The following is a 26627-nucleotide window of genomic DNA, read 5'->3' as shown; positions in this document are numbered from 1 at the left end:
ATGCAAACTTAGAAATAAAGAATAGAATTTGGGAGTGGTTCTTACAGAAATGAAGAGGAAAAGGAGCATCATGTCCCCATAACATTATTTTAGAGAGATGAGTAAACGGCACATTAGCAAAGCTAATGAGTCTTACCTTCCATTATATCAAATTTTTAGGACATTGAATGAAACCAAGCTGCAAGGAAAGCTTTGGGAGAGCTGAGCAGGAGTGATATCACAAAACCTAGAAGAACTAGATCTACAGGTTCTGTTTAGTATCTTACTTGAAATAAACTTCAGAACCAAGACTCTCTCCCCTTTCTGACATTCCAATTATTTGTAAACTTTTTAAGACAGTTTAGTTTTCTCTGTGGAAAAATTCCAGTGTCCATGACAGTGGACCCACCCATGTATGTTACCCACCCATGGACAGCAGTTGCAAAACAGGGAAGGCTAAAATCAGCTTCCATCCTCCCTTCGACAGCTTCTAGCAATCAAGGGTCATTTCTCTGTAAATTATTACCTTTGAGGCCCTTTCTGGATTGTGGGGGCTATTTTAAAAACAGTAACCACCAGGGACTTCCCTGGTGGTCCAGTGGTTAAGACTCTGCATTTCTAAGGCAGGAGGCGTAGGTTCCATCCCTGGTCAGGGAACCAAGATCGCACATGCAATGCAGCGCAGCCAAACAAAAAACAAGTACCATCAGGACTCACCTCTCTTTTGTTCAGATTTCTAAATATTTTTAAGAGAAAAGTTTGCAATGTGTCATTATTAAAAGTCATATGTGGGTGCTCAGTTGCTCAGTCGTGTCTGACTCTTTGTACCTTCATGGACTGTAGCCCGCCAGGCTCCTCTGACCATGGATTTCCCAGGCAAGAATACCGGAGTGGGTTGCTATTTCCTACTCAAGGGGATCTTCTTGACCCAGGGATCAAACCTGTGTCTCTTGCATCTCTTGCATTGGCGGGCAGATTGTTTACCACTGAGCCACATGGGAAGTCCATTAAAAGGGGAACTAAAATTCCACTGAGCCTGGTTTTGTTTGACCCAGTCACCTCTATAGTCAGGAACTTAATGTCCCTAATAGTAACTCCCCAGAATCTCAGAAGCATGCAAGACAGAGACGATGTTAGAGTTCACAGCTCCCCCTCTGCCATAAGCCTTTCAGGATCAGTTCAGTTCAGTTCAATTCAGTCGCTCAGTCGTGTCCGACTCTTTGAGACCCCATGAATCACAGAATGCCAGGCCTCCCTGTCCATCATCAACTCCCAGAGTCTACCCAAACCCATGTCCATCGAGTCGGTGACGCCATCCAACCATTTCATCCTCTGTCGTCCCCTTCTCCTCCTGCCCCCAATCCTTCCCAGCATTAGGGTCTTTTCCAATGAGTCAACTCTTCGCATGAGGTGGCCAAAGAATTGGAGTTTCAGGATCAAACTGCCACAAATATGATTAAATAGTTAGAAAACAACTCCAATCACAAACTTTAAATAATAAGCTTTCAATTGAAACAAGACAGCTTGCAGAGAACTGACTAATAATGATGACACGAGGGGCTCTTCCTCAGAAGGGAAACAGGGAGCCGCTAACGTCAGTCTGCTCAGGGAATCAGGGTTTATGAAGGCAGAATGTACAAAGACCGCTTGCTAATCTTGGAGGAGGGATAAGAGTTAATCCCAGCGAAAACTCACATAAGTCTTCAATGAGGCAACAGCAGTGGGGCTCGGGGCCATGGAATAGACAGGTCCTACGTGCTGACTGGTGCGGCCTATGAGGGAAGGCTGAGGGACCAAGGACCAGGATTCCCCATTTCTAGTTTGGCAGCGGTTTGGATGGTGGGCCAGCAGTGGATAGGACGCACAGGAGAGGGGCGGTTTCAGGGTGCAGGGGCAGTAATTCACTTAAGCACAGGCTGCCAGAATCAAGGGGAAATGTGGGCAGATGGCGAGACAGCAGGACTAGAGAGAAGGACTGGTAGGGACCAGCAGAGATGGCAAGGATTACAAGGAATCAATGGAATACATAAATTTACCAGGAGAGGAACCCAGGTGGAGGAGCAGGGGATGAAGGAGACAGAGCTGGGAACAGCCCAGAGAGCTGAGGAATGCAAACATTCAGGGACTGGGAAGAAGGGGGAAAAAAAAAACAAGAAAGGAACTGAAAAGATACAGAGCCAGAGAGAAGCTGAGCAGCTCTCAGGAAGTGGAGTGTGTCAAATACCACCAACTGATGAGATGCCAGAAGTAACATTGGATTTGGCAACAAAGAGTCATTCCGAGCAGTAATCGGAATATTCCCCAGAGCAGAGACTGAAGGCTGAGGAGAGGAGACAGTCCAGCAGGCTGGACACTGGGCAGGAAGTGACCCCAACAGGCCTTTCACCCCTGCTTTCAAGAAATCTAACTGCAAACCTAAAAGTGCATCATTCTAAGATATATTTATTTATCATTATAGAAGCAATCTGGAGAAGAGAATGCCAAACCACTCCAGTATTCCTGCCTGGAGAATCCCCTCGACAGAGGAGCTTGGCGGGTCCATGGGGTCGCAAAGAGTCGGATATGACTGAGCAAGTGAGCATACATACGAGCAACACATATTTACATTATTGTTGTCAAAGAAAATGTAAATTACAACAGATACAGGTAACTGAATCCCCCTAACCATCACGGCTCCAACCCTAACCTGACTGCTTCCAGAGGGAACGCCTGTTGCACTTCCTTGTAGGCCCTTTGCTCTGTTACTCCCCACTCATGTCCCACAGATTGCTGCATGTTCAACACATAAATCTATGTGCAACCTTTCAAACTGCTCTATAAAGAAAGCTGAGCACCGAAGAATTGATGCTTTTGAACTGTGGTATTGGAGAAGACTCTTGAGAGTCCCTTGGACTGCAAGGAGATCCAACCAGTCCATCCTAAAGGAGATCAGTCCTGGGTGTTCATTGGAAGGACTGATGTTGAAGCTGAAACTCCAATACTTTGGCCACCTGATGCGAAGAGCTGACTCATTTGAAAAGACCCCGATGCTGGGAAAGATTGAAGGCAGGAGGAGAAGGGGACGACAGAGGATGAAATGGTTGGATGGCATCACTGACTCAATGGACATGGGTTTGGGTGGATTCCGGGAGTTGGTGATGGACAGGGAGGCCTGGTGTGCTGTGGTTCATGGGGTCGCAAAGAGTCAGACACGACTGAGTGACTGAACTGACTGAAACTGCTATACAGAAGTCCACAGCCCAGACCCATCATAATTTGGTCTCTGTGAGCCTAGTGGCAGACACTCACATTGTTTCTGAGTTTTCACCCTTAGGAACAAGGTAAAACCGACAGTGCCCGTATCGTGGGTATCGCATGCCTCTCTCTCTGCACAGGTGAGGCATTAAGGAAGACTGACATCCAGAAGGCGAATGCTGGATCATGACGGTGGTTAAGTTTTAACAGACACTGACAAACTCTCCCCAGGGAGGGCTGGAAACTCTAGGGTGATGGGTGACAGGGAGAGCAGGCCAGACGAAGAGAGGAGCCGGCAGAGCCGCCCACCCCGTCTCAGAGCCAGGAGAGTCTCTGCGCTCCCACAGGGTCAGCTTCTCAGCAAGCACTGTCCCCATAATCAAGGGGAAGAGGCTGGGCCAGGGCCAAGTCCAGAAAACAAGTCCATAGCTAAACCCAGAGATCAGACCGCAGCTGCGGAGGCCTGGACTTTGTTTTAGGTGGAAGACACAGTTACGACCCACACTCTGCCCCACAGGATGCAGGGTCTGATAGAGGAGTCTGTGCCCCCTGAGACGAACCAGGCCCACTGACAGCTCTCTCTTGAACACTCAGATGCTGGGGTTTCTTTGAAAAGGACCAAGTGTCTAAACAGGCAGGGCTTTCTAGTCAGACAGCTTCTCAGTGGGAAGATGTGCTTATGGCCTACGTGAGCAGCACCAAATCAGCTAACTTCCCATTGAATGTGAAAACAGGAATATCGTGATTTGAATGTGCAAATCCAACCACGCTCACGGCTGTTTTCTGTAAACAGCTACTGAAAGTCCAATGAAATGGGAGTTTACAGGTGTACTCTCCATCCCACACTATATGTTATGTAAATATACCTAGATATCACAGCACAGGGCTTGATCCTTCCCTGACTCATTCATATCTACTATGTACAGGTACTCTTCTAGGTTATGGAGATTCAAGCAGCAAATAAAACGGGTTAAAAATCCAAGCTAGGGCTTCCCTGGTGGTCTAGGGGTTAAGAATTCGCTGCCAGTGCAGGGTACACAGGTTTGGTCGGGAGTACCCCACATGCCACACAGCAACACGCACCACAACTACTGGGCCAGCACTCTAGAGCCCATGCTCTGCAGGAGAAGCCACTGCAATGAGAACCCCCGCATTGTAACTAGAGAGTAGCCCTTGCTCTCCGCAACTGGAGGAAGACCAAGCACAGCAATGAAGACCCAGCACAGCCAAAAATGAATGAATGAATAAAGAAATATTTTTTTAAAAAAAATCCAAGCTAACAAGGAGCTAACTTTCTAGAGAAATGCTAGCCACGTGTGCTCTACTTTACGGATATTTCAAGCATTTTCATGTTTTAATTTTGACTATCCATGTTAGTTAGTCAATCCTAAAGGAAATCGACCCTGAATTTTCACTGGAAGGACTGAGGCTGAAGCTGAAGCTCCAATCCTTTGGCCACCTGATGTGAAGAGCCTACTCCCTGGAGAAGACTCTGATGCTGGGAAAGATTGGAGGCAGGAGGAGAAGGGGGCGACAGAGGATGAGATGGTTGGATGGTATCCCTGACTCAATGGACATGAGCTTGAGCAAACTCTGGGAGGTAGTGAAGGACAGGGAAGCCTGGAGTGCTGCAGTTCATGGGGTCACAAAGAATCAGACACGACTTAGCAACTGAACAACAACAATCCATGATTTTGCCTTAGGTAGGACACAGAAACACAGAGTTCCAAAAGATGGAACTCTACTGTGAAATGAAATATTTCCTGCTCTACACTCAAGTCTCTTTCAAATGCAAATATCTGAGCCTGAAACAGAGCCAGCTATTTGGAAGACATCACCTACTTCCTCCCCATTAAGCTGAGGAGCTGGTGGACTGGGAGAGGTGGCCTCATCGGACACCCCTTACAGAAAACAGGAATTAGGAAGTGAACCATAAAGAAAGCAGGACTGGCCCCAGATAGTTAGATGCATATGAAAGAAATGATTTCAGCAAACCCGGAGACTTGCATCTTCCTATATGTAAAAGATGGCTAAATCTCTTCATGTGACAGATTTGGCTTTTCTTAAGTGTGTGGTTACTCCGTTCCTTCAGTCCTCTTTGCGACTGAAGACTCCTCTTCAGTCCTCTACCATGGACTGTAGCCCCCAGGCTCCTCCGTCCATGGGATTCTCCAGGCAAGAATACTGGAGTGGGTTGTCATTTCCTTCTCCAGGGAATCTTCCTGACCCAGGAATTGAACCCTCATCTCCCAAGTCTATGTACTGCAGGTGGATTATTTACCCACTGAGCCACCTGGAAGTGTGAAAGTCGCTCAGTTGTGTCTGACTCTTTGCGACCCCATGGACTATACAGTCCATGGAATTCTCCAGGCCAGAATTCTGGAGTGGGTAGCATTTCCCTTCTCCAGGGAGTCTTCCCAGCTCAGGGCTCGAACCCAGGTGTCCCACATTGCAGGCAGATTCTTTACCAGCTGAGCCACAGAGTAATCTTTCAATATTCAGATTAACTGCCTCCTTGCTGCAAACTTGTACAAAGCCTGGCTCCTCCCCTGCCTCTTCAGAGTCAGCTCTTTCAGGATTGCCCTGAGATGCTATCTCCTGGGCTTGAGTCCTAACATTCCCACTGAATAAAACCTAACATTCAACTTAAAGGTTGTGCATGTTTTTTCAGTTAACACTACCAAACCTACACCCTCCAGATTCTGAGAGCCCCTGGTCACTTGGTCCCCATTGTTAGGGCTAAGAACCCAGTCACACACACAGTTCGATGTCTGGCCCAGCATCCTTCTCATTTTACACTGGACCAGGAACCGGAGGCCCCCAGGAGAACTGGGGTACCCACATTCTCACTTTCTCCCTCCCTACTTCTTCCCAATCACCAAAATGCTTGGTTTGGCTATACAGAAAGAAGGGCTGATGATTTTTTTTTTTTAACCTGTGAATGATTTACTGTGTATCTCAAAAGGCCGGGATGAGTAAATTCATCACAAGTAAAAACATCATGCTGTTAAATGTGTCTCACTAAATTTACTGCCGTGCTGTTCTTGCCTAGTCAACCCAGAACGTGGCTCATACAACCTGGTATCTGCAACTTAATCAGGAGCTCCAGGAGCCTCAGCACAAAGTTCAGCCCATTCAGGTCTCCCCTCTAGGGAAAGGGGAGAACAACTGCGTCTGACACAAACCGAGCCACTGAGGTCAACCATGGGCCAGCAAAGCAAAGTCTGTGGGTCAGAACCGGCCGGCTCCTGTTCATGTAAATAAAGTTTTATTGGAACACAGCCACGCTTATTTGTTGGCATTTTGTTTTGGCTGTAGAGTTGAGTAGTTGCTAAGGACCACAGGGCCTTCATAACTGAAATGTTTACTAGCTGGCTCTTTACAGGAAAGGTTTGCCCAGCCCAGGACCAGGAAGTAGAGCTGAGGAGCAGTGCTAACTGCTGAAGTGTAAATTAGCATCTCAAAGGCAAACGACAACTGGTGATGACTTACTCTACAGATCAACAGTCAAAGGAAGAGCAGACAGGCAACCAGCTCAGCTGGTTGTGATCAATGGGCTGTGGTCGTCCCCTGAGTGTCCTGCCTTCTCCAGAGCATGCCCTGCTGCCCCCAAAATGGAACTTGGTGCTTTAAGTGAATTAAATTGTTCATCTGCCATATGTTATTTTCAGGGCTACAGCTTAAGGGTTTAATTTGTCTGTCTACAAAAAAAAAAAAAAAGCTTTGTGGAGGGGGTGGTGGAGGACATGTCTTTGAGTTCAGCGCTTTTTTTTTTTGGGTCAGAAGCCCACATAGTAAGAAAAAAAGAACCCTCACATCTGTTATACAAACACGACTTGTGGAACTAAAAATAAAACCCACACTGATGAAAGCCGGCGTGTTGCGAGATATAATTTTAGACTTAATTTTAAGACTGTAGAAACAGCCTCACTGAAATTTAAAAACCACAACCTTGCCTTCCGCCCCCCCACCCCTGCAAATACCCAACCCCTCTTTGCGATTAAGCTCAACCCTGCTTTAGAGGGCAACAACCCTTTTACAAACCTCCCACCTCACCTGGACTCCTAGTTCCCCCACATAAGGATGGGGAGAAAGCACTCCTGAGTTCTGACGTGACCCCAGAGGTCACAAGAAGGGGCCGCTAAGCTGACACCACCATCTCCAATAATCACTAGTGGAATTCAGATACTTTTAACTTTCAAAAACAACCACGTGCACATGTGGCCTGATGCTAGGGGCGCCTGCCTTACACACAGAAAGTGTGTAAGGAGGCCCAGTTCTCACGCCCGCATCCCATGCACCTGGCACAGTGCTTGACACTCACATAGGCAGTAAAGAAGGGAGGGAGGAAGGGAAAGAGGAAGGAATGGAGGGAGGGAGGAATCAGTTACGTGACTTAAAAGATTTTTTTTTAAAACAAGAACTCAGATTACAGTTTAACCAAGTAACACAATCAGTCTTCTAAACCCTGTTATTAAGACTCAAGTATCCACAGTACTTCTGTTGCTGCTCGCGGCAATCTGAGGCCACTGTTGTGTGCTGCACCGTTTGTCTGTGCCTCTGGCCCGGTCACAACAGAGCTGCTCCCAGCCGTAGGCCTGTGTCTGTCCCGTTTATCTGTAGAGAGCGTCAAGGCCTCTACAGATTGTTGCTTAACGGACGCTTTTGATGATGACAGAAAAAGGGGTTAGCAAAACTTCAGTTCTCACATCTTATCATCCCTTGTCCACAGTGAGATGCCTGCTGAAACGGAGATCCTACTAACTTCCGATGCTCCCCAAAAGCTTCTGGATAATGGATCCTCCAGACAAAGGACAATAACTATTGTTTCTTGTTTTCTGGCTCCTGGGAAGCTCATTATTACTGGACAAGGGTCAAACCTCTTTGTCTTTGGTTCAGACTCAAAAAGGCTCTCAGCAGGGTTTCACATTAGTTCAGATCACTGCCTACAGAATCAACCTGCTTCCCACCATCACTTCCCTACATTCACTGAGTACGGAAAGCTGGGGCCTGAGCCATGAAAGAAGCGACGGACGGTGGGGCGGGCACAGGGATGGTTGTCTCCAGGTGGTGTTACGTCTAGATGCAATGTGGACCTAAGATAAAACTGTTTGGAAACATGTGTCCCCAGAGTCACCCAACTGAGAGCGGAGGGGACCCAGGAGATTTAAGAGATGGAATCTCACTGCCGGCACAGCCCTGGCTAACTCTGATCAGGCCACAGTGAGAATTCCCCCTCTGTATTCTACACAGAACTTGAAGTTCAATGGCCCAGACCAACCTTTAACCTCAGAAACACGCTCACTGATCCGCTGGACACATATAAGGAACAAGAGCAGTACAACGAACTCAGCAGCTGTTTAGAAGGAGGACTTTTGAAAAGCATTCTATCTCAGCTGAATTTTAAAAAATAAAAAAACTCCAGAGTCAGATAACTGGGTCAGCAATTCATTTTTTTGGGGGGGTGGTGGGCCAGGGGGCACTAATTCAACACTTGTTCTAACACAAGACAGAAAATACCAGCTGAGACTATAGAGTTCTGCTCCCTATAACTTGAATACGCTACATCAACACCTGTTGCAAGGTCTCAGGTACAAGGTTCTCTTAACATTCAACCAGTAAAGACCAAAATCAAAAGAAGAGCCAGACTTTCCAGTCTGAGCATGAATACCTGTCATCCTGTGCTGTGACAAATTACATGGTGTTTGTGACCAAAGCGGAGGATTTTTCATTGCTGCTGTTTACCTTGAAAAGGTCGTCACACCAAACACAACTTGAAGGCAGGTTCTATTTCACACGCAAACCACCGCATAACTAGACACTAGATTTGTGGTTGCCCCTATTTTCTACTTCAGACTAGCTGTCATCCCTGGAGCCCAGCTTCTGGCTCTCACGAGGGAAGGAGGCTGCTGGGGAAGCTGCTGAGGCCCAGGTTTTCCAGAGGAAATGCTTCTCCCTCGCTGTAAGTCCAGAAGGAAAGGTCAGGAATCGTGAGGAAGGGTGTTTGCTAAGGCTTCTCCTGCTGCTTCTGTGAACGTCTCAGCAACAGCCGGACCCAGCTGAACAGGCCAGAGAGGTGCCCCTGGCGGGGGTCCAGCGGTCCTGGGTCCTCATCCTGCGCTACCTGGCGTCACGCCTTGGACAAGCCCCCTCACTGCCCTGGGCCACCCCTCTCATCTGTCAACAGAGGAGACTGGTTAGGATTATAACGGAAGATTCTGCCACTGTGAAACAATGTTTTACTCAAATTATACTGTAAAAAGAGGGCAATATTTTCTCTGCATAACATGTAATACCACATAGTATCTGCTGTCTCTTCACTGGGGAGAAGACATAAATAGAAGCCGCATCCTTTTTTTTCTCTCCCTATTTATTATCTTTTTAACTAGACTCTTTAACTAGTAACTGTGTTTCATGTATTTTTTTTTTTTAATCCCCTGTGACTAGCAAGGGACTGGGAACAGGAGGGTTTTCCCCAAAACAATACTGTCCCTAATGCTTTCATATTCCTAATATTGCAGGTTAAACATAAAAAGTAGAACAGCTCATAACTGAATTTCAGCATCTCTAACATAGAGGATCAAAGCTCTGTCAACTCTAGGAACCACCAAAGCTGGCTAAACGTCACTGAACTGACCACAGGTGTACTTGGGAGAGCATTCTGAAATCTAAGTTCTTCTCTGAGGCAAGTAGCTCCTGAGTTCCTCTACAGTCTGTGGGGACTCCGGAATTTGAAAATGGGGTACCATCTGGGAGAAGTACAAGTTCCAACAACATCCTCAGGTCACCCATGGGGATAGTTATCTAGAGAAAGAAGTCTGAGGGAAGTGAACGTGTGAAGCTGGGGACAGAACAATCCAAGTCTACATAAGAGAACCGGAAAGTGACATCAGGAAGGCTGGGGGCGCTGAAGCAGGGCTGCCTGACAGCTAAGTGGAAACCCGGCACTTTACGACTTTGTGGGGAAGTGTGTGGTCAGCACCGGACCTGGAAAACGTGGGGAGGATCACCTGTCAGGATCCCGGGCCTGTCCTGAGAAAGGCATGCCTCAACTAGCAGACACATTAGGATGTGAATAACCAAGGCCAGAAATGAAAGCGCCGCCTCAGGGAAAGGATCAGGCCAGGACATGACCTCTTCACTGCCGGGGGTGGGGGGAATCACCAGATACAGATGTGGCTTGGAACAAGCCTGGCTATAAATAGTACTTCTTTATTTCATTTTCATCCATCTACTTCCAAATAATCTTATGCTAATACAGCTAATATACAAGAATTTCCCATTAACACATCTTCTTCTCCTTCTAATGAACAGTGAAAATGACTGGGAGATACAGGCCAAAGATAATTTATACATCAGCTCTAGGGGATGTGTTGAGAGAGACTGGATTTTCTGAATAAATAGAGAAAAATCCTTTAAGCCCATCCTGCTACCTCCATTCCAAGGGCCTAAATCCATACCTGGCAGCCTCAACATCCATCCCTGTCCCCCTTCCCTAGCAAATTTGGACTTCATAATAACTGTAGAAATCGTGATTAGAACATATACTTAAAAATTTTTTTAAGGTGGGGGAGGTGATGACTGTAACCTGGGAGTGTAACTGCAAAGGGGGCCAGACTCAGATCCCATCAGTGTCCCACTTCCACCCCACATTGGTCCTGAGACTGAGCAGTCCACTGGGTCCATTGGACCAAAATGACCAGGACGATTTCTAAACGGCTGCTTGGATAAAAACACCCGGTTCCAGCAAGCCAAGGGCAGACCAGCCATGGCAGGAAGGGGCTTCTTGGGTCCAGCCTGGGCCTGTGCGCACAGAACCACACAGACCACTGAGCACACTCAGCAACCTCCCTCCTCATCAGGCTGGGCAACGAGCCTGGGGTCCATTCTGATACATACAAGCCTTTTCAGAAACTTGTACATGCGGAGTTTAAGCTGTTTCAGGAGATCCACATCCAAATGCCTTTCTTGGGAAGCAAGAAGTAAGGATAGAGGTAAGCATCCAGGGACGGGGCCTACGGTGAACTAGCACGCTTGGCCCTCTAAAGGCAGCCAACTGCACATTACAAAAAAAATCTGCGGGCCAAACAAGAAGAGCTTATAAACCAACAAATAATTCCTGGGCTAGGAGGTTTCCAGGGGCACCTGAAATCTCTGGGTGTGGTCCTGGCTAATGGGTGGGGCTGGGGCTGGCTTTTATCAAGTCCAGGGAAAGAATGGAATTCAGAAGCTGCTTTTAAGACACTGAGGAACTGCAGCCCGAGGCAGCCCCTCACCTCTGGGATCTCATCCAGCCTTCCTTTTCTGCCTACATTATCATCCTGTGCTGAAAAGAACCAAAATGCTCTTTTCATCCAATCATAGGAAGGATGCAATTTCACATTCCTACTCACTCAGAAGAAAATGACCTAAACTCACCAGCAGCAAGTCATGTATATAAAGCAAAACATGTCTCCAAAAGAGATCAAGTAAGACTATAAAATGTAACACTTTTTACAACAAATGAAGGAACCAAAAAAATGACTGCTATCAAAACCAAAGATCATAGTAGCTTCTCCTTTCAATACAAGGAATGATCCTTCAAATTTTAAATTTCAAGCGAACCCACACACACTATACCACCACCACAAACACCAGTCTTCCACAATGTGGAAGTTGTGTTTTGGTTCTGAAAAAAAGTAAGACATAAAGATTCAGCCATCTCAGGCACCACCTACCACCCCATCAGTGAGTCAGCCTGGGGACCAGGTGAACGCAGGATGGAGGAGATGGATCTGAGATGCTCCAGTGCAGCGGCCTGCGGGCTCTTCCTACCTGGACCTGGCATATAGCTCACAGGGAGGCAGCCCCAAGGGCCACACATGCCCTGTCCTCCCTTTTCCAGCACTGGCTTAGACTTCAGAGCTCCTATCCCACAGGAAACAAGAGGAACCTTCCTTCGCGCACCCAGGATGCCCAAACCTCAGGGTTAGCATCCCTCCACCCAGAAGTTACATCTTGATTCGCTGGTGCCAGGCAGAAGGCTTACATCTCTCACCCATTTTGTAGTTGTTCTCCTACGTTCTATAGTGGATTTTTAATCCCCACAGGCATCAAATATCTCAAGACTATTTCTGAGTGAATTTACACAGTTACTGACGACAATAACTTGCAATAAAATGGATGGTATGTTTTGAGATGGGAAAAATGCTTGCAGGAGAAGACAGAAATCACGGCCAGGTCAACCAGCGCGGCAGAATCAGAGTGCTCATGAGAAAGAGGATGTTCCTGAGGGGGAGAAGGGAGGACGTGCGCTCATCTTCTCCTGGGAGAACACCGAGATCGCAACTCGCTGCTGAATGACCATTGCCAGGAGAATGTGGCAACCCACCAAAAAGACACCGCACGACCAAGGACAAAGGAGAAGCCCCAACAAGATGGTAGGAGGGGCACAATCACGTTCAAAATCAACTTCAGATCCACCAGAGACTCTAGGAGGGCACACACCAAACCTGTGCGCACAGAACCCAGGGAAAGGAGCAATGACCCCCACAAGAGCTGCGCCAGCCCTGCCTGGGTCTCAGGGCCTTTTGCAGAGGCTCGGGTCAGCAGTGGCCTGCCGCAGGGATGGGCCACGGGCAGCAGCGCTCCTGGGAGGCACGGCGTGTGGCATGCGTCCTCGTGGAGGAGGTCGCCATCAGCCCCATCCCCTTGGGTGGGTCCTCCACAAACTGGAGAACAATTATACCCGAGAAGTTCTCGCAATGTTGTAAAAGTTCTAGACCCCACAGCAGACTTCCCAACCTGGGGATCCAGCAAAGCGCCTGAGGACCCCCCCGGGGATCTGACTTTGAGGGTCAGCGGGATTCGATTACAAAACTTCCACAGGTCTGCAGAAACAGTGAGAAGAGGCAGGATGAAGTCTGGCCCAGCAGCTCCTGGCAGCTCCCTCTTGCTCAGACTTCAACACCCGCCATGTTCTGCAGCCAAGGCGCAAACTGAAAACCACTGACAAGGCGCTGCCTCTTGCCCTTCACCCTCACACCAGAGGCCTGCGAGGCTCTGCACGGAGCCCTGGCCGCCGCGCACGAAGGCAAGGCTGCTGGGGTGCAATTACACACTCCCACCCAGACTGGGGAAAGGATACGTGCTTTCCCCTCCTTCTCTCACATCCTCTGACATCTCCACGGGCCAGCAAAGAGCAGGCAAGGACTGCAGCGAAGCCCAGTGTGCGTCCCCACAAGGGGACCTTTCAGCGCCGGCCCTCCAGCAAGGCCTGAGGATGAAGTCAGCCTCTATTCCATAGGCCAAGAAACAAACTGACTTTGTGACCAGCTGGCCGGCCAACGCTGTAAGACCTCAGAGATGGAAAAAGGTTGGTTTCACCCACAGGAGCCTCATTCCCTATGCAGAAAGCCCAGCCAAACCATTTTCAAATAAGTACATTCAGGGGGCAGGCACAGAAACATTTTCAAGAGCCTCTGTGAGGGTTGCCCCTTCCCTCCCTCCGCCCTCTGCTCTGCACACACATCACTGCTGCCCTCCCCTCCCTAAGTATCCCAGCCTGTTTCTATGACAACAGCCTCCTACTCAAGAATCTATAATGGCTTCCCATTTGCCATGAGACCATAGCCAAATGCCTCACCTGAGCCCCGAAATTCCTGCAAGTCACTGTACCTGCCCACGTCTCCTCCCTGTCCTTCTACACATGCCTGTCCTTGTTCTCCCCACAGAGCCGAGTCACTAAGAACTCAGTCAGCCTAGGTTCAAATCTCAACTCCCCCACCTGCAGCTAGAGACCTTGGGCAAGGTACATAAATGACTCCGAGCCTCGGTTTCTTCATCTGTAGAGCAGGGACAGCGGCAGGACCTATTGCTCAGGTTGAGTACAGTAGTGATGAACTGAAATGATTCAGGTAAAATGCTTAAAATAAAACCTGGCACATGGTATCACCCAGCAGATATTAGCAGCTGAAATACTCATTATTATCACATGAGTCACTCTTTCATGAAGCCTTCTCTAGCAACATTGGTCAGCACCTTCTGTTTCTCCCCGCCCCCCCCATTTTTTTTTTCTTAAAAACAAACAAACAAACAAATCTTCTGTTACCTAAATGCTCTGCAAACATCCAGAAACCATAAATACTGGCTGGAGTTGTTGGGGACTGTTCCATGAGGTAGGTTACTTGAATGACAATCAAATGTTACAAATTATTATTAAACTCACATCCTAAAATATGTCCTGTTGTTCCCAAATTAGCTTTACCTCCAGTAACATTTCTGATGGGTTTATCTCTAAAGAGACTGTGTATCTGAGATCCAAAGCCTAATCTCCAGAAACTAAAAGTTTCTTAAGAGTCCCATGGACACATTGGGTCCCTAAGCCAATGTTGGTTCATTTAAAAAGAGAACATTAAGTTACCTGAAAAGCTGAAGTAATCAAAGTAGGAGTTAAATCTACTCTTTCAAATATTCCTCCTCTCAAACTTCTTGTCACAAACATTCAAGATTAAACCATGGTAAGAGGAAGACAGGAGCGGCAAACACAACAGATACAGTAGGACCTGGTGTAGTCGAACAAAGCAGCTTTGGCCCTTGCTCTCCCTGCCGCCAAACTTCACAGCGCTTCATGCATCCTCTCATAAGGCACGATTTCTACCTGGTTTTAAGCATCAGGAGACTTTATACCAGTCTTCTGAGTTACAAGCTCTTTTTCTCTCAACTTTGAAGGCCCCACAGCTCCCAACGCAGGGCCTTATTGAGCAGAGATCCGTTGTTTAAAGCAATCAGAGGAGAATCTAAATTTCACAAATTTTGACATTAGTTCCAATATATTCCAGACCATACAACCCCAGTGATAAAAGCCTTACCCTACAGAAAACTTCCAAGGGCCTACCTTAACTAATGGGTAAGACTGTAACAAGTACTTCTAAGAAAATAGTTTTTCTGAAGCCCTTGAGTACATTTAAAATAGTCTGCACTTGCAGCCTAAAGTTGGGGGGAGCAAACACTTCCTTGGGAGCTGCTCCTGATGGCGCCATCTCCGTGGTTCCAGCAGGGCACTGTCTGACCTTGCCCCTCTGGGCAAGGGAAGATGGGTCTGGGCCCCTGGAAGATGCAGCGCTAAGTGCTAAGTCTGTGGGGCAAATGGGGTCTGGCTGGTCAGCCTTCTTCTCCCCCGCCCCCTCTGAGGAAAGCTGCCCCCAGAGAACACGCCTGCAGTAAACGTGCCCCTGCAAAGGAAGAGTTCCCTGGTTCAGGTGGAGTCCCCAGGTGGGTCAAGTCTGACTCATTTTTGGGATCAGTAGTAGGAAGCGCAGTTCCTTGCAAATATGAGTCACGCTACCTTATACCAGCTTTTGGAGGGATAAAAGTGATGTTTGTATCTACATGCTGACATTGTAGTATCTTTTTGTCAATTTATTCAGAACCTGAGAAGGGAAGGATGGCGTTATTTAATTTGGGCTCCCTCAGAATCCCCAGTCCATCCCCCCATCATCAGACCCATTATGAGGAAATTCCAGAAAAAGGTCCTATACGTGTCCCTCTCAGCATCATGTACTTGGGATGCCTTGCTGACACTGCCCAGGCAATGACTGGAAGAAAATCCATCCTTCACCCCCTGGAAACACCCACCCTACACGTGACATGTCCAGAAAAGTAAAACCCACCCTTTAACCCACTCCTCATTTTCTGTGGGATGGTCTAGGCTTTACCACACTGGCCACGTTAAGTGTTTGTATAATAGCTGTGACTGGAGACACCGGCCATCATCCTTAGGACCAGGGAAAAGTACAAAAGTCTACAAGGAAAGACTACACATCTAATCAGGAACAGCCATCAACAAAGCTAAGACATCGGAAGGCATCTGACCTACCACTAAAGATCAAGATGGTGAAGGGTTTGCCCGCTTAGAAAGAAAGCATTGAAAAGGCATCAGCAAGGTTCAGGAAGAGCAGGTATAACCCCAAATCACCCTGGGTGGCTGCGCCCCTTGCTCTACACTGAATACTTCCCACACCCCCTCATCAACCATCGCCGGTGATGGGCCGAGCGGAAGGGGCTGACTTACGTGCTCCCTCATCTCGTTGGCCACGGTGTTGGACATCATGATGCAGCAGATGATGACGACCAGGATGAAGTAGAGTGCGTACATGAAGCGGGTACTCCGGGACTGACGGACCTTGGGGCCACAGCAGTAGGAGCAGCCAGCGTTTCCACAGCAGCAGGCCAACTAGGAAAGTAACACAGCGTCTTCTTAGAGCCTCTCCTTTACAGACCTGCTGAGCCCAGGCCTCCGCAGGTGAGCTACCACCCTTCCGAAGTGTCCTACCCATAGAGCACGTGTGAACAGCTGAGTGTGTGAACAAAGCTGTCACCAGGATTGGTCTGACGTTGTCTTTAATAAACATGGTGAGGCTTGGGAGATGTCCAATAGCTAAACAGAAAAGGCATCCTTCACCCGAAGCACTGTGATCACTCAGACAAAAACAACCAGGGAAGAAGAGCACAAGGAGCCAAGAACTAGAAGAACTAAGTGAAGTGGGAACGACGGGAAAACCAAGAAGCTGAGCCCAAGAAAGACCCTGTCAAAATCCACAGCCAAAGAACGAATTGCATGGCATGGTGGGGATTGGGGCGGGGGCCGGAGCGGGCGGATTACCACAAATAGGAAGCACAGAAGACAGAGGCACCTATCAGAGATTCGGCTCATGAGCGCGGCTGGACAGGGCTTTACTGGTCAATGCAACTGGACATGATTTGACTTGAGAATATTAAATAAAACAGGGACTAAGTTTTCAGTTTTGGGTCTGGTGTTAATTTTTTTTTTTCTTGAAGAGTTTTTTTGTTTGTTTTTTTTTAAGAGTAGTTTTAGGTTTTACAACAAAATTAAGGGGAAGGTATAGAGATGTACCATATGCTCCCTATTCCTCCCACACATGTATAGTCTCTCCCACTATCAATATCATTGACCAGAATGGTACATTTTTAAAAAAATTTTACCAAGGACGAACTTGCACTGGCACCTCATAATCACATCAAGTCCATGGTTTACGTAAGGGTCCATTCTCAGTGTCCTGAATGTAACGGGTTTAGATAAATGTCCAATGATATCTATCCATCATTATAGTATTAGAGTATTTTCACTGCCCTAAAAGGAAACTATTCTTTAGTAAGCACCAGGCAAGAAAACAGTGTTGTTAGAAGATCAAAGTATTCAGCCAGCCTGGATTTGGGACCTGGCTCTGTAACCTATTAGCTGTGAGCCCCGAGCAAGTTTCCTTACTTTTCAAGACTCAGACTCCTCATGTATTAGAGTAAGTGTGAACAGTACTTAACGTACTGGTGGTCTCTTGGATAACCTAATCAGACATACCTGGTTTTAGGGAGGAATTGCTATTTAGTAGATAGGGAGAAATACAAAAGAGATTACCATAAACAAATAACCACCAAACCTATGTGTTTTAACACTATATATAAAAACCTAACAATGCAATCTTTTGATCATGATTTAGCAGGAAGTTCAGAGTTTTGCTTGGCTTCAAAACAAGCATCAATTAGAAGGCTATACTATAAACATCACTTACAGTAAGGAGAGATCATAGGTGTAATATGACAACAGGCTGTAATCATTAGGACAGATCTTGGAAACATACACATTTCCCAAATTATTTAATCTGCTTAAGGAAATCGTTGTTGTTTAAGCCCTTTGTCATTCTGCACTATTTCATTACTTAAAATTTCTTAATGCACTCTTTCCATCTTACATGCAGTTTTCTAAGCCACTTTCCTCAAGACTCTCTGGCCTCATAAGGCCGGGCCACTGCTTTGCAAGATCAGCTACTCCATCGGGCTGAGCTAACAGATCGCACAGTGGAGCCCTAACACCGCGGCCTTTGTGGTGTTCTTACAGGCCACCCTCCTTCACAACTCACTCAGCCACAGTCTCGGTCTTTGATTTCCGGATCCCTTTCCACTCATATGCCCCAGTTTTTCTTTTCTCTCCCTTGCAGCTCCCTCTTTGCTCCTCCCACTGGCTTAGCTGCCTCCTCTCCCAGCCCTGCCTCCCTCCTCCTCTGCCTTCCAAATTCCTTCCCAACTGCCACATTCACTGGTTGCTAACTCTTTAAGCTCCATGGTCTTAGATAACCAGTTTTACTGTATTTCAAATTCAAATGTGATCAAATATTTATCCTACATGGAAAAAGAAATATTTAGAAGCAGGTGACACATACCATGATAAAACTTATCCACAGCAGAATCAACCTTTAGACTTACTATCTCCACAGAGGGAAAAATGAACAGATGCAGATATACTGTGAGCCTAATTAATCATTTAAAGACAAACAGTAACAGAGGAATATGATTATGAAAAATGAAGAGAAAATCATATTGATTTAACCCTATCATTTTTAAAGTCATGTATCATTGTATAGACCTAATTTTTTAGTTGGAAAATGGAACTATTTCCTGCCATATCAGTAAACAAATATGTGACAGTCATCAGCAATTGCAGTCTCCAATGTCAGCCAGGAGCTCTATGGAAACTCAGGATGTGAAAACACAAGATACATGCCACAAATAGCTGAGATATATATCAAAGAGTAATTTCAACAAGACCCAACTCTTGCATCTCCCCATACATAGCAAAGTGCCAAACTTCTTGGGATAGTAATCTTCTGATATTCAGACTGCCTGCCCTTTGTTGCAAAGCTCCTGTATATCCGAGCTTCCCCTCACCTCCTCAGAGCAGATTCTCAGAGCTATCTGAAATGCTGTCTCCCAGGCTACAGTCCTCATTTTGCCCCCAAAGAAAACTTAACTTGCAACTCTCACTTTGTGCATTTTTTTTAAAAGTCAACAAAATTCTCATTTTTCACTTTCACTCTATATATGGTATTTATGTGTATATACATATGAGTTTCCCTGGTGGCTCAGTGATAAAGAATCCACCTGCAATGCGGGAGATGCGGGTTTGATCCCTGGGTCCCCTAGAGGAGGAAATGGCAACCCACTCCAGTATTCTTGCCTGGGAAATCCTATGGACAGAGCAGCCAACGGGCTATAGTCCATCAGGTCACAAAAGAGTCAGATATGACTTAGCAACTAAACCACCACCACATACACATACACATATAGATAGACAGATATAGATGTGTGCTCATATATACATACACATGCCTAATATTAGAATCAAATAGCAGAGCTCTACTAGCCTAAAAGTTATTTATCAAAGAAAACTAGGCCAATCACAAACAGTAGAAGTGTACTATGTGTGTGCTAAGTCACTTCAGTCATGTCCGACTGACTCTTCGCGGCCCCACGGATTGTGGTCTGCCGGGCTCCTCTGTCCATGGGATTCTCCAGGCAAGAACACTGGAGTGTAGTGTCATGCCTTCCTCCAGGAGATCTTCTTGACCCAGAGAACAAAACCACGTCTCTTACGTCTCATTATCTTAAGCTATCATTGATATGGAAGTGGAAATTCAAAACAGCATCCATAAAAGTAACGTTATGTTAGCATCAAGGAAAATCTCACAGCCCTGCTGACTTACCCCTTCTTTCTGGAAGAGTATAATTTATAAAATGGGTTTCTTTTATTCCCTGACATTTATAGCTTTATTACTCTGGGCATTTGTTGTTCACTTGCTCAGTCGTGTCTGACTCTTGGTGACCCCATGGACTTCAGCATGCCAGGCTTCCTTGTCTTTCACCTTCTTCCAGAGCTTGCTCAAACTCATGTCTGTTGAGTCGGTGATGCCGTCCAACCATCTTGTCCTCTGTTGTCCCCTTCTCCTCCCGCCTTCAATCTTTCCCAGCATCAGGGTCTTTTCCAACCCAAGAAAATAAAGCCTGTCACTGTTTCCATTGTTTCCCCATCATATTGCCATGAAGTGATGGGACCAGATGCCATGATCTTCATTTTTTGAATGTTGAGTTTTAAGCCAGCTTTTTCACTCTCTTTTTTCAGCTTCAAGAGGCTCTTTAGTTCCTCTTCACTTTTTGCCTAAGGGTGGTGTCACCTGCAAACCTGTGGTTATAGATATTTCTCCCAGCATTCTTGATTCCAGCTTGTGCTTCACCCAGCCTGGCATTTCGCATGATGTACTCTGCATATAAGTTAAATAAGCAGGGTGACAATATACAGCCTTGACGTATACTCCTTTCCCAATTGGAACCAGTCCGTTGTTCCATGTGCAGTTCTGTTACTTCTTGACCTGCATACATGGCACTCCCCAAACCTACAACTTCAAAACTGGAGAAACCAACTCCTAGACAGTCTAACCTCTGGGGCTGTCACAAGTTTGGAGACGAACGTCTGTGTCTTGTTACTCCTGATTCCCAAGGACCTGAACTTTCTACTGAAAAGGTAGGATGAACAAAGGTAGGATGTGCAACACCCAGAGTGAGACCTAACGTAAACGGTGGGCTTCAGATGATAGATCACTGGTTGTAATGAACATACCACCATGGTCGGGGTGTGAATAATGGGAGAGCTGTGTGTGTAATGAATGTACCACTCTGGCGGGGGGAGTGAATAATGGGAGAGCTGTGTCTGTAATGAGTGTACCACCCCAGTGGGGGGTGTGAATAGTGGGAGAGTGGTGTGTGTAATGAATGTACCACTCTAGCAGGAGGTGTGAATAGTGGGAGAGCTGTGTGTGTAATGAATGCACCACTCTGGCAGGGGGAGTGAATAATGGGAGACCTGTGTGTGTAATGAATATACCACTCTAGCAGGAGGTGTGAATAGTGGGAGAGCTCTGTCTGTAATGAATGTACCACTCTAGTGAGGGGTGTGAACAGTGGGAGAGCTGTGTGATGAATGTACCACTCTGGCAGGGGTGTGAACAGTGGGAGAGCTGTGTGTGTGTAATGAATGTAGCATTCTGGCCGGGGGTGGGAATAGTGGGAGAGGTGTGTGTAATGAAGGTACCACTCCGGTGGGGGGTGTGAATAATGGGAGAGCTGTGTGTATAATGAATGCACCACTCTAGCAGGGGGTGTGAATAGTGGGAGAGCTGTGTGCATAATGAATGCACCACTCTGGTGGGGGGTGTGAATAGTGGGAGAGCTGTGTGTGTAATGAATGCACCACTCTGGTGCAGGGAGTGAATAATGGGAGAGCAGTGTGTGTAATGAATGCACCACTCTGGCGGGGGGTGTGAATAGTGGGAGAGCTGTGTGTGTAATGAATGCACCACTCTGGCGGGGGGTGTGAATAGTGGGAGAGCTGTGTGTGTAATGAATGCACCACTCTGGTGGGGGGTGTGAATAGTGGGAGAGCTGTGTGTGTAATGAATGCACCACTCTGGTGGGGGGAGTGAATAATGGGAGAGCAGTGTGTGTAATGAATGCACCACTCTGGTGGGGGGTGTGAATAGTGGGAGAGCAGTGTGTGTAATGAATGCACCACTCTGGTGGGGGGAGTGAATAATGGGAGAGCAGTGTGTGTAATGAATGCACCACTCTGGCAGGGGGTGTGAATAGTGGGAGAGCTGTGTGTGTAATGAATGCACCACTCTGGTGGGGGGAGTGAATAATGGGAGAGCAGTGTGTGTAATGAATGCACCACTCTGGCGGGGGGTGTGAATAGTGGGAGAGCTGTGTGTGTAAGAATGCACCACTCTGGCAGGGGGAGTGAATAATGGGAGAGCTGTGTGTGTAATGAATGCACCACTCTAGCAGGGGGTGTGAATAGTGGGAGAGCTGTGTGCATAATGAATGCACCACTCTGGTGGGGGGAGTGAATAATGGGAGAGCAGTGTGTGTAATGAATGCACCACTCTGGCGGGGGGTGTGAATAGTGGGAGAGCTGTGTGTGTAATGAATGTACAACTCTGGTGGGGGGTGTGAATAATGGGAGAGCTGTGTGTGTAAGAATGCACCCCTCCAGCAGGGGGTGTGAATAGTGGGAGAGCTGTGTGTATAAGAATGCACCACTCTGGCAGGTGGTGTGAATAGTGGGAGAGCTGTGTGTGTAAGAATGCACCACTCTGGCGGGTGGTGTGAATAGTGGGAGAGCTGTGTGTGTAATGAATGTACCACTCTGGTGGGGGGTGTGAATAGTGGGAGAGCTGTGTGTGCAATGAAGGTACCACTCTGGCAGGGGGATGGAATAATGGGAGAGATGTGTGTATAATGAATGTACCACTCTAGTGGGGGGTGTGAATAATGGGAGAGCTGTGGTGGGGTGAATGTACCACTGTAGTGAGGGGTGTGAATAATGAGAGAGCTGTGGTGGGGTGAAGAAGAATGGATTATGTTTGAAGTCTCTGTCTCTGCCTTTCCATTTTGCTGGAACCCCAAACATCTTAAAAATAAAATGTATCGAAAAACAAAACAACATATGAACAAAATAGTGCCCATCAATGGCTCAATAAACGGATGCTAAATGAATAACATATGATAAATTCCTAACAGCAACACTCCTCAAACGAAATGGCTCACAGCCCCACTCCACAGGGCCACGGGCACATGTCACATGCCGAACTCTGAATCTCTCACGCCCACACTGTATCACAGGGAGCTCATTATTAAGGCCTTGAGTTTGTAGATACTGCACACAGTCTTTCTCCTCAAGAAATCAGTATACATTCAAGAGTGACCCAAGACAACCCTTTGGGAGGACCATGTTTACAATTCTCCTAGAAGTTCATCCTGCAGGTATGATTACACAAGTGCAGAGAGATTTAAGTATAAGTTTGCTCATTAAAAGCATAGAAACAATCTTATTCTCCAGCTGCACAGGGACTGAATAAATTAATTATGGACTCTCCACACAACAGGACACAGTTTAAAAGAAGAAGGCAGCGTTACGGGCAGAATTGTGTCCTTACCCTCATTCCTCTCGTCACACGCTGAAGTCCTAATGCCCTGCATCTCTGCACGTGACTATCTGGACAGAGGGCCCTGAGAGAGGTAGTTAAGATGAAACAAGGTCATTGGGTGGGCCCAAATCCAGTACGACTGGGGTCCTTATAAGAAGAAGAGATTAGGACATGGACACACTCAGAAGGAAGACCATGTGAGGCCACAGGGGGCAGTCCGCCATCTACGAGCCAAGGAGAGAAGCCTCTCGTGATCTTGGACTTCTAGCCCCAGATCTGTGAACAATTAAATGTCGGTTGTTTGTTTACACCACCCGGTCTGTGGTACTTGGTTATGACAGTAAGCTAACACAGTCAGCAGAGCCGGATACTTTATGGTTATGCATGTCTATAAGTGGGGTGTGTGGCTACAAAGGCCACTAACATCAGTCAGCTGGAGGGTGGGCCTAGGAGGCTGGGCCTCGATGTGGAGAGGAAGGTAAGACAGCTATGTCTCACAGTTCTGCTCTCCTGTTTGGGTTTTTAACCATGTGCGTGTATCACCCTTGTGATTAAAAAGAGAAAATACACTATTTAAGAAAAGTAACTATGTTTTGAGATATTGATATAGAAGTATTTGCAATGTGGCATTGACTTGTGTGATTTCTTTCTTTCTGAAGAACTCCCCCTCCCTCAAACATACTGAAAAAGAAAAAATTTCAAAGAGCTGTTCACACCCTATATCTAACTTCCTTTGAAATAACCACAGCATTAAGAGTAAAGGCTTTTCTAAATAGAAGGTGCTTTGTCCAAAGGGGAGGGTGAGCAGAGTGCACATGAAAGGATAAGCCAGCCTCTTGCTGCTTCCTGGAGCCAGGCCTTCCCCTTAGTGTGAGTTTTCCTCTCTTATCTAAGGAGAACACACACACACACACACACACACACACACACACACACACACACACACACACACACTCCCCACAGTAATAAATACCAGTCTCCCTCCCTGTCCTCCCCACTGGCCTCGGGCCTTCCCTTAGTGTGAGTTTTCCTCTCTTATCTAAGGAGAACACACACACACACACACACACACACACACACACACACACACACACACACACACACACACACTCCCCACAGTAATAAATACCAGTCTCCCTCCCTGTCCTCCCCACTGGCCTCGGGCCTTCCCTTAGTGTGAGTTTTCCTCTCTTATCTAAGGAGAACACACACACACACACACACACACACACACACACACACACACACACACACACACACACACACACACACACACACACACTCCCCACAGTAATAAATACCAGTCTCCCTCCCTGTCCTCCCCACTGGCCTCGGGCCTTCCCTTAGTGTGAGTTTTCCTCTCTTATCTAAGGAGAACACACACACACACACACACACACACACACACACACACACTCCCCACAGTAATAAATACCAGTCTCCCTCCCTGTCCTCCCCACTGGCCTCGGGCTTGTCAACCACAAATTGGCACTTGCCGTGGATGCTTGCTTGCCATCCACCTCTGCAAGGATTAAATCATGTGCTGCTGTAGCAGCTGACCTCAACACCCCTTGAAGGAGTTCAGGGTGGAGAGCAGAAGCGAGGCATCTTTGAGCCGGGAAAACTGGCAGGACAGGTCTTCAGATAGTTACATATTCTCAGGAGCTGATTTTATGAGCCCAATTCTTAAATGTCCTCATGTCTAGAGAAGCACTAAAATCCTTCATGGTGATGACTGTTTCTTGTGACTGACAGAAGCTTCACAAGACTAGTAGAAACCTCCTAAAAATAAACGTGCTTGATTGTACGTACTCCCCCTTTCCAAAATCACATATATACTGTCCTTCTCCCCTACCTCTTTCAAGCAGTTTCTCAGAGCCATCTGAGGTGCTCTCTCCCGGGCTGCAGTCCTCATTCTGCCCTAACTAGTACTTGACTCACAACTCTCACATTGTGCTTTTTTTTTTTTTTTTTTAAGTCAAGAGGTTGAGAGTTCCTCTAAGGACTGATGCCAGGCACATGAGGAAATGATCACAGAAGTGAAACGTGAGTTAGGACTGGTAGTAACTTCCAGGCTCTTCTTTTGTTAAATTAAAAAGCACAATTCCTATATTTCCTAGAATTCCCTGCTGACACCACCACCAATTGGAAATAGCAAGAAATCAGGAAGAAAGTCAAAGAGATGTCACAGAATCATAAAATCCATGTAAATAAACACACATGTTATCTTGTAAGAGTTGCCCTCTCCCTCCCTCAGGTCTGGTCTGCACAATTCCAACAGGCTTGCGTAAGCCCACTGGTGGAAGAGGACAGGCCTGAGAACCTGAGGGCCTGGACTCTAACTCTGTGCAGCTCTGGGACTTGGCTTTCCTCATCTGCACATTGAAGGAGCCTAGCAGAGGACAGGTAAAGAGGTTTCATCTCGTGCTCAGCTCACTGGCAATGGCAGTCCTGAGGTGGGTTCTAAGCTGAATGTCTCACTCCACAGGGGAAATGCAAGCACCAATGAGCACCAGGTACCAGAGGCATGGAGGCACCCCTGCCAGAATCTGGTCATCCCTGCAAGAGGTGACCTGACCTCTCCCATCCATAAACTCGGGACACTGAAATGAACTGCAAGAGGCAAGCACCCTGGGTTAATGAGCCCAAGGCATGAAGGCAGAAAGAACAATCAGAAAGAGAAAAATTAAAAAGTGGAGCCGTCAAAGGCTCTTCCTGTAGCTGTGGGTTCTATAAGCATCCCTGCAGCACTGCTTTCTACACTACGTCCGCAATGTTCAGCTCCCGAGGCAGTGCCAAAACTCACGTTCATTATCATGGCTCAGGCATTCCATTATCTCGGGTTCCCTTCCTTCCTCTTAGGAAGGCAAACAAGCTGCGTAGGATGCTTCTGTTACAAGAACCACCCCAAACTCAGGACACATTTTTAGTTCCAGTGCTTTAGTATGGGGGAGTTGTAAGCCCCTCAGCAACATAGGAAACATTCACTTTTCTCTTTTGGCATTTCTCACAGCTTGCCAGATATCTTAGTTCTCCAATCAGGGATCAAACCCATGCCCCCTGCAGTGGAAGCCCAGAGCCCTAACCACTGGACCACCAGGGATTCCCAGCATTTATTCAGACTTATCCCATGAGAGCTCTGGACAGCCTGGTTGGCTTTAGTGCATCTAAACCAAGTTCAAACTTCAAAAGGAAAGAACGCTTCAAATCTGACATGGACCTTCAATCAGTCCTTTTCCTGACTTGGAAATGCAGGAGTGCAGCAGAACTGAGGAAAGACTTCACAGAGATTTTTGTTAACTACAATAATATAATATTGTCCCTTAATAAATAGTGAGGGGATGGAGCAGCAGTAGAAGTTCCTAAAAAACTGAAGATGTTGAAGCTGCTGGAAGCAGAACCCAGGTGTTCCTATGCAAGCTGGGGGCACGGAACACCAAAAAATAGAAGAAAAATACCTGAGACATAAAGGTAGGTTCAGAATATTTTATAAAAGTAAATTGTGCTCTCTTTTAATTTTGATTTCCACATCTTTTGGCGACACACAATATATTACTCACGCCATGTCACAGCCCACTTGCCTTCCTTCTCCTTTGAGGTTTC

At 46.9% G+C, this 26627-nt stretch overlaps 1 protein-coding gene across 2 annotated transcripts in view; it reads right to left on the bottom strand.

Moving 5' to 3' along the window:
- Nucleotides 1–26627, bottom strand: part of SERINC5 (serine incorporator 5) — a 101783-nt gene that overhangs the window by 35378 nt on the left and 39778 nt on the right. For both annotated transcript variants that reach the window (XM_043919936.1, XM_043919937.1), the window contains exon 2: nt 16265–16426. In XM_043919936.1, the coding sequence (XP_043775871.1) occupies nt 16265–16426 (162 nt within the window). The remainder of the gene's footprint in view (nt 1–16264; nt 16427–26627) is intronic.

Source organism: Cervus elaphus, chromosome 12, assembly GCF_910594005.1.
Source record: "Cervus elaphus chromosome 12, mCerEla1.1, whole genome shotgun sequence".
In the NCBI taxonomy this organism is placed as follows: Eukaryota; Metazoa; Chordata; class Mammalia; order Artiodactyla; family Cervidae; genus Cervus; species Cervus elaphus.
The sequence above is the reverse complement of the archived record's forward strand: the minus strand, read 5'-3'. Positions and strand labels throughout refer to the sequence as shown.